The 8923-nt window shown below is 34.8% G+C and overlaps 1 protein-coding gene across 1 annotated transcript; it reads left to right on the top strand.

Annotated features, from left to right (window-relative positions):
• Positions 1-793: 793 nt before the first annotated feature.
• LOC139855008 (uncharacterized) lies at positions 794-8556 on the top strand. Its single transcript, XM_071844272.1, has 5 exons — positions 794-881; positions 3529-5163; positions 6851-6971; positions 7540-7599; positions 7681-8556. The coding sequence occupies exons 2-5, from the start codon at positions 3590-3592 to the stop codon at positions 8554-8556; spliced, it is 2631 nt and encodes an 876-aa protein (XP_071700373.1). The 5' UTR covers positions 794-881; positions 3529-3589.
• Positions 8557-8923: the final 367 nt, after the last annotated feature.

Here is an 8923-nt window from a genome sequence, read left to right as displayed (position 1 = left end):
TATAATGGTTGCATCGCAAGCATTTTTTTTTTTTTTCCATTTCAATTTAGAACAATGGAAGTGGAGTACTTTTTTAAAATAAACAATCGACAGACAAAATGCAGTGAAGGATTTGTTGGGTATATATGTAATGGAAAATTGTTCAAAATACATTTTTTTAAGTCTTCAAACAAAATACATTTTTTTTTTAAAATTGTCTTTTTACACCATTCGCTAGACGGGATTTCTGTCTACCACCTTTATCTGTCGTCTACTATTATTTTTACTAAGTGGTAGACAGTTTTTTCGTCGACTACTCAATAAAGGTGGTCTACTATATAGTAGACGAAGTTACGTCTACTGCCTTATAACTTCGTCTACTATATAGTAGACCACCTTTATTGAGTAGTCGACGAAAAAACTGTCTACTACTTTAATTAAATGTTAACTTTTAAATGTTTTTAGGTAATCTACCAGGGTTACGTCTACTGTCTTGTAACTTCGTCTACTACGTAGTAGACCACCTTTATTGAGTAGTCGACGAAAAAACTGTCTACTACTTTGTAAAAATAATAGTAGACGACAGATAAAGGTGTTAGACAGAAATTCCGTCTACCGAATGGTGTAAAAAGACAATTTTTTTTTTAAAACAAAATGTATTTTGTTTGAATTTTGTAAAAAAAGTGTATTTTGATCAATTTTTGATATGTAATTTGACAATTGTGATATGGTGGGCTCAACTTTAATTTCGGCCCAAAATCTCTACCTTATATATATACAAACAGCCTTTTCTCTGTTCACTCCCTTTTTATGATTTCAAGGTTTACATTCATCGATATCGATACGATATATCTCTAGGGCACCTATCTATCTATCCCCTAATCGCTTCTTTCTCAGTTCAGGTATAGCACATTTCTCGGTAATTTCATTCTAATTTTAACGTACCTATATCTATATTCTTCATCGATTTTGTGCTTGTTTGATTCTCGATTCATGATATTGTTATATTTTATATTCAAATTTCAGTAGGTTATTCTACGAACGGTTTGATTTGTTGTGGAACGATTTAATTCTTACATTTATTTCAATTTGTCTTTCGTTAGATCATGCTTTAGGTATATATTTATATTTTAAAATTGGAAAATTAGGATTAATCTATCGTGGATGCATAAAAAAAAAAAAAAAAGACGATTCAACTAATTTGTAAGGTAAAATATCATATTTACGGCTAGTAATATATAAAAAAGGTAATTTGTCCACTAATGTTATGAAAGGGTCTTATGTAGCACTAAACATAGCTAAATGAGCAAATTTACCATAACAAGGGCAAGTTTGTTACTACTTTATTGAACAGTTTAAATATTTGCCATTTACTAATGCTATCTGTAAGTTTTGCCATTAGACGTTGACGTATGTGAATTTTAAATACACGATACTGATATTTTCAAATATAACTATGTCATTTGATTAGATTAATATTTTTTGAAGTGCTGAACAGTTCTAATCATGAAAGAAGAAAAGGTAAAAAAAATGCATCTGCCAGTTTATTTGAAATAAAGTAATATATGAAGGTACATTTGGTATTTATGTAGTTGCATATTGCAATTTGTCTAAATTCGTGTGTTGTGCATGATGTTGAATAATGTTAGTTTATAATCGTTTTCAAAATGTATGTTCAAGAAAATATTGATTCTTTTTTTGGTTCAACCTACACACATACCTAATAAAACTGATTTCTTAAATGAATACAGTAATAATTTTGTTTGCTTTCATTTGAATTGTTATAATTGTTATGGTGGCGAATTTTATAATAGATGAGTGACAAATTTCCTTTTTGATATGGATGAAAAATTTGATCTTTTGCTTTATTTATTGGCAAATAAGGGCTTTTGGAAAGGGTGATGATCTGTACGCCACCAAAATTATTTGTACATCACTAAATATGCCTTGTAATGTTGTATTGTACAACCTTCTATAAAAGTTGTAGTGGTGTATGAATAAAATTTGGTGGTGGATGGATCACTGCCCTAGATCAAAGATCAATAAAAAATTTGCCCTTTTTAGGGCTGTAGATGGCGGTTTCTCTTTTAATCATTCATGTAAAATGAAAAAGCTTTTCTATTTTCGGTGCGCTAACCAATTATTGTTCTTCTCCCTTCATACGTTTTTGTGGTCTGTTTGTGTTGCTCGTAATTTTTTCTCTCTACAATATGTTCAATTGCTTACCTTTATCCAGCTTTGCATTTACGTTGATCATAGTAATGTTTACTGTGCAGTCATCGTCTTAGAAACTGTCCATCGTCATAAATGAGAATGTGTTTCTAAAGTACAAACAAGCATTAAGAAAATTATTATTGTTTTGGAATCAATGATGGTAAATGTTAATGATGTTATGTAGTTTGAGTTATCAAAATTTTGATTTGGGCAAGGATGATCTGGTGTGGTACCTTAACCTATCTGAATTTGTTAATGCTTCAGTTGCATAACTGGAAGGTTTAACTCTTGCAGATGTTGAAGACATATTCTTTGATCTTTGCGTTACATTCATTGGGTTAAGATAGTTTATCTGAAGCGGGATTGTCTTATTGGTTACAACTGATACCATTAGGAATTTAAAATTTGTACTTAGTTGTCTTAAGTTGTTGCAGTTAAAGATTGTAATTTGTTATTACTAGGTTATTTTTATGCAATTTTTCTTAGTGTTTCAACTTAATGTCCACAAATGTTTTTCTCTAGAGTGTAGCACATCTGAATTCTACTATTACTGTTGACTGCACAACAAGGAAACGTTTTCTTCAAATATAAGCTCTGGATCAAGTGGAGGCCGTTGCATTTACAAAACATGGAGTAACCTGTTCTCAAATTAGAGGGGCCTTGTAAAATTTTTGTTTCTACTGGCTTTTGGAAAATTAAGTAGCAATTTACATGGCTGCCATAAGTGGCATTATATTCATTTTTTGACTTCTACAAGCTGTGACTGACTTATCATTTTCCATCACTGTTCAAAAGCGAGTTATGGAATCGTTTTCTTTGTTTTCACAAGCAAGTTGGATGTGATATATAGGGGTGAACACCTGCAAAATACAAATTTGACAAGAGAATAATTAGAAACCTATATTGATTCTTATAACCGCTTTTAAGCTTGTTTTCTAGAACCATATAAGTTAAGCAGATGAGGAGGGGGGAGGGGTGGGGAAGATATAAGTGATATATGCCTCCCAGTTAGTTTGTAACATATTTATGTTTATGTATAAGTAGCCTTAGTGTTAACTTTTGTTGGAAAATTAATCAGAAATAGGTTTTCCTTAAAAGAAACTATCAGAAATTAAATAAATCCATCAGTGTTGAATGAAGATATGAACTGAGGCTACATGCATTTTAGACAAATTGTTTTAGCTTAAGCAAATTACGCTATAAGAATATTTCATTTATTTGCTAGGTGTGTCTACCATGTATTTGGATGTATTTGTTTATGCAATGTAGTTATTCTTGTTGTAGTATAAGTTATTTACTGAGTTTCTCACCTTTTCGGAGTCTCTTATATTGTAGGGTATAACTGTGGAACTTGATGACGTATGCTTGAATACTTGTATAACTGATTTCAGTAGGCATGTTTGGTGGTCTCACATCACAACCATTATCGTCAATACCCGTTCGACCCATGGAGCCCGTTTCAAATCATGACCCGTCACCGTTAAACAACCAGATTGCAATAAACCAATCAGCATCCATCAATCCTGCAATTCACGGTGCGGTTAAACAAACAAAGATAGAACTGGCACCGAATAATGATGTCATGCCGACACCATTATTACCCACAAAGCGGAAGCCTGCACCCGAACCCTTGGTGCCAAACAAACGCGCGGTTCATACGGGGACTCATGTAAATTCACCTCGGTTGTCGCACCAATCTAGTATGCCGAAGAAGAAAACGGTGCGAAATGAGTCAATGTTGACTAAAACCGTCTCTCCACGTGTGCAGACACCGAAGAGTAAGACTGTGGTTCATGAAGTGTCGCCCAAGTTTCAGAACGAGTCATGTGAAACAGTAAGGATGAAAATGAGGGACACCTTAGCTGCTGCATTGTCTGTTGGGAATCAGGGTATGGAAAATGTACAGGCTGAGTCAGCACCTGGAAATACAGCTAGTCATGCTGAGTCAGCGCCTAAAAGTACAGGTGGCGATACTGCTACTGATATGAGCAAAGGAGAAAAAACTCAGTACAACTATGTCATACCTGATGCAGAAGGGTCATTTGATGACACATTTTTTGTTAAAGATGACCTTTTACAGGGAAATGGGCTTTCATGGGCCTGGGATATGGATATGTCTGAACCAAAGGAAGCCCAAACTGATAGCAATAATGCTAGTTCACCACAGGTATTGGCTGTTAAAATAGAAGCAGAACTTTTCAAATTGTTTGGAGGTGCAAATAAGAAGTATAAAGAAAAAGGGAGGTCTTTAATGTTTAATTTGAAGGACCCTAATAATCCTGAATTAAGAGAAAAAGTCCTATCTTCTAAAATATCACCTGAAAGATTGTGTTCTATGACACCAGAAGATCTTGCGTCTAAAGAGCTTTCGGAATGGCGATTAGCGAAAGCTGAAGAGTTAGATAAGATGATAGTTTTACCTGATTCTGATGCTGATATGAGACGTTTGGTTAAAAAAACACATAAAGGTGAGTACCAGGTTGAAGTTGACCAAGATGATCATGATGGTGTGTCTGTTGAGGTGTCTGTTGGATCCAGTTCACTTAATCGGTTTCAAGAAAAGATAAAAACTGGACCTTTATCTACTGATGGGACTGATTTGTTGCAAGAATTAATTGTGGACGAGTTTAAAGATGAGGGATTTTTGCAACCGATTGTTTCTTTAGACGAGTTTATGGAGTCCCTTGACTCTGAGCCCCCGTTTGAAAACTTACCGGCAGATGGTAAGGAAATAAAAGGCGAATCAGATAAGGAAAACTCTGAAACTGGAACTGTTTATGCAGATAGTGTTAAGGCTGAAGCGACTACTGATGAAAAACTGAATGTGAAAATTATGGAAACGGTATCGAGTGTGGAAACTAGCGTGACCTCTGCTCAATGTTCTAATGGATCCATGGGTGAACGTTTATGGGAAGGTGACATACAGCTAACTTTTTCTTCTGTGGTGCCTGTAATTGGAATCTTTAAAAGGTATTATATTTACATAGTTCTTTGCTTTAATTTTTAATAATCTTTTAGTTGTTGAACACTCTGTTTTAACTGGATGGGTGGAGATATGGGCAAGTTGGGTAATGGGTCAAAACAAATTTTTTGGTTGAAAGTGGCTTGAGGTCAACAACTTACATTTCGTTGTTGCTGTTGTTGTCTCACTTGTCAACGCTTACTTGTCCGTTTCTTATATCCATAGTTTTAAAAAACGGTCGAGACGTACGCCTCGAGGCGCGCCTCAGAACGTTTTTGGAAAATTCCGTTTTGAAACGTACGCCTTGATGGCCTTTAAAAATCATACGCCTCATATGCCGAGGCGGATCGTTTTTTTGATGAGGCGGTTATAGGGATGAGGCGTGCGCCTCATGTTGTTTAGCAAAAAATGGCAGGAAAATGGTCTGGCGGCAAAACCTAAAATTAGGGTTATCTTTTGTAAAGTCTTTATAAAAGGCCTTTTAACCTAAAATTAAGGTCTTTTTATGAGCATTTGTTGATGTTTGACTTTATATATTTTGAAACGGTTGAAACTTGAAACAAAATGCGACTATGTGACTTTAATGACTTTGTATATTATGGAATCATTAAATTGCTGTAATAAACTTTATATTATGTATTGTGCAATCATTAATGACTTTATATATTTATGTATTTTTTTAACTCCGCCTCTAATGTACGCCTCGCCCCACAAAGGGGAAACGCCTCGAGGCGCGTTTCCGTTTTTTAAAACCTTGCTTATATCCTGCACATAAATATGTAATAAACCTTCTATGATTACAATGTAAATTTATTTTAGTATAATAATCTAGATTTTGACTAAACAGTAGTAATGCGTTAGGAATATAGTTTAAGGCGACACACATTGCCATCAGCAAGTCTAGCATCATATTAGACTTTTAGTTATGCTTAATATTCTTAAATGATCTTTTAGTTGCTCTTATATGTTTTCCAAGTGCTTTTATCCCTAGATGCACATGTCCATACCTTTTTTAAGACCATTTTTGCTGTCTTATTAATTAGTTAGTCTGGATAACATCTTAGCAGATGCTTAAGAATCACGTGTGTTAACATGTTAAGACCTTTAAACCTCTAAACTTCTGTAACCCAAAAGACAGTAATAAAGGGATTAATGCTAATAATGAGACCAATAAGCTACCCAGGTATAATTGCTCTGAACCTCCTGGACTTCTTTAAAACGTCGTTGATAGACCTTTTACCACTTCTGACCCCGTTTCGTCTCAAACTTGAACAATGTTTTATGTTTTCTATTTACGGCCGTTTGTGGTGGGTGTAGTATATTATATAGTGTTTGTTCGAGTGTTTTGAAAGTGACTGTTATTTTGAGTAGTTAGAACCGAATCCGCAACCCAAATAAAATAGGCTCTGCTGCTCTAGAGATAGTGATCCGATGTCCTTTGCTTTTCAAATCTATAATACGTAGTAGTGCTTTATCCAGGTTGTTCAAAAAATAATAATTGCAAAACCAGAAAATATATTAAAATAGGAGATACGACTTGTGAGATGGAAATAAAAATCATTAGGTCAAATTAAATTAGACTCTATCGAAGCATGAATGTTGTCATCAAAAGAAGTTCTTTATTTAGACATTAAAAACAAGTTATTTAGTAAGTGATTTGTTTGTTTGTTTTGCTGACATTTATTCGTTTTCTAGTGGTGAGAGAACATCAACAGAGGAGTGGCCAGGTTCTATGGAGATCAAGGGGAGAGTCAGACTCCCGGCTTTTGAAAAATTCTTGAAAGAACTTCCTATGTCCAGAACCCGTGCAGTGATGGTATATCATCAATCAAGTCGTCTTGTTATTCCTCAAATCAACTTTCTTCTTAACATTTGTTTCACGTTTTATTATGCATATATGTTATATATTATTATTATCTTAATGATAATAGCTCCACAATGGTTATGTCTAATGAAATGCGTTATTCAAACAAGATTTGTGCAACATTATGTATGTGCGACGATGAATATATTAGATCCTTAGATCCATCAATTTGTAACATAAGTGTTGAATCACCAAACACAATATATATTTTTTGATAAAATTAGCCTATAAAAACAAATGGTTAATGCCCCAAGTTATAAGATGGTTTTCCAATATAGTTGCAAATAAAATTGGGATTTAACATAGTTACTTTGTGCTCTGCTTTTGTTATCGTTTCTGGGAGTTCTTATATTATTTGTAACAAAGTAAAATTAAAAAGATCTTTTATGTATGGGATTTCAAACAAGGAGCTACTGTGCAATCATTATTGGACGAGTGATGCAATCAAATGAGTGATGAAATCATTTTCATAATTTATAAACTGCTGTTGAAACTTGATGAAAATTATGTTCTTTTGCAGGTTGTACACTTTGTTTTGAAGGATGCATCTTCTGAGCATCACCGCGCCAGTCTTTCCGAGGTAAACATTTTTCCCAAAAAAAGGGTATATTTGTCTTTTTTACAAGGTGGTGTCTTGATATATTTTGTTACTCTGGCACAGGCTATGGATTCTTATGTAGCAGAAGAGCGTGTAGGATTTGGCGAACCAAGACCAGGGGTAGAACTGTACTTTTGTCCACCTCATCCCAATACCATAGAGAGACTCAGCAGGTTACTCTCTGAAGACAATGCCGATATACTCAAGTCAACCGAAAACGGTCTAACTGGTGGAATTATCGGTGTAGTGATTTGGAGAAGACCTATGTTGCCTAATGCATCTAACCATAAACATCATAGAAAGCATTTATCATCTAGGAAACGAGAAAATATAACTGCTAATGCAAATTTAAATTTTAGATCAAAATCTGTGCGCTTACCATCAAAATCTGATGATGATGATGATGATGATGTTGATGATGTCCCTCCAGGATTTGGTCCTGGAGTTGTTGCCCGGGATGAGGATGATTTGCCCGAGTTTAGTTTTTCCAAAGGTGCAAACTCATCCGGGCAGGCATCCGTCCTTTCCGGGTCTGGGTCAGGGCTAATAATGCCCGACCCTAGACCCGTGGGTCATATGAGACAACTTATTTATGAATATGGACAATCTGAAAATAAAACTCCCGCTCTCGGTAGTAAAAGTCATAATGGAATTGAAAACAAACATTGGAACGTAGAAGATGATGATGATATTCCAGAATGGAAACCACAAGTTCAAAATTACCAAGGACCACAAGTTGTTGATCATAGGGTTCATGAGCATTCACAGAACCATTTAGTGAACCAAGTTAGGCCAGAAATGGGACACTATGTGACTCCTTTTGCACCTAATTCGCAACCGGTTAACTTGATGCAAAATAGTTGGGTTCAAATTCAATCAGTGGTTCCTTATCCGCCCCCACCTAATGCCGTTGTACCTGGGCAGTGGAGAGGTTTCTGATTGTACATATTAGCTCTAGCTTCTATGTTTTAGTTAGGCTAGTATCTTAAAATTTTGGTTGTGTTTCTAATAAGGTTTCGTGTGTTTTATGTCGAGACGACCATTGTATCAGATTTTGTTTTTGTTGATTGTTTATTATTATTATTACGAACTACTATTTATTAATGTCACTACAACAAAATAGTGAAGTGTACACACTTTTTAAGCCATATGTACACACTTGCAAGTGTGTAGAATAATGAAGTTCACACTTTGAACAAGTGTGGAGTTATTGGCCGCAACAAATTATAATACATTTAGAAGTGTGGAGATATAGGCTCAATGTTAACAATTAGAAGTGTGAGTAATTGCTCAAAAGCGTGAGTAA

The sequence above is a fragment of the Rutidosis leptorrhynchoides genome, chromosome 6, assembly GCF_046630445.1.
Source record: "Rutidosis leptorrhynchoides isolate AG116_Rl617_1_P2 chromosome 6, CSIRO_AGI_Rlap_v1, whole genome shotgun sequence".
Classification (NCBI taxonomy): Eukaryota; Viridiplantae; Streptophyta; class Magnoliopsida; order Asterales; family Asteraceae; genus Rutidosis; species Rutidosis leptorrhynchoides.
Note: the sequence above shows the minus strand (reverse complement) of the source record. Positions and strands in the feature narration are given on the sequence as shown.

What these genes read in the sequence shown, in the direction of transcription:
- LOC139855008 (XM_071844272.1), top strand. Translation starts at nt 3,590, where the DNA reads ATGTTTGGTGGTCTCACATCACAACCATTATCGTCAATACCCGTTCGA. An exon ending in CCAGAACCCGTGCAGTGATG is followed by an intron (nt 6,972 to 7,539) that starts GTATATCATCAA and finishes GTTCTTTTGCAG; the next exon opens with GTTGTACACTTTGTTTTGAA. An exon ending in ACCGCGCCAGTCTTTCCGAG is followed by an intron (nt 7,600 to 7,680) that starts GTAAACATTTTT and finishes ACTCTGGCACAG; the next exon opens with GCTATGGATTCTTATGTAGC.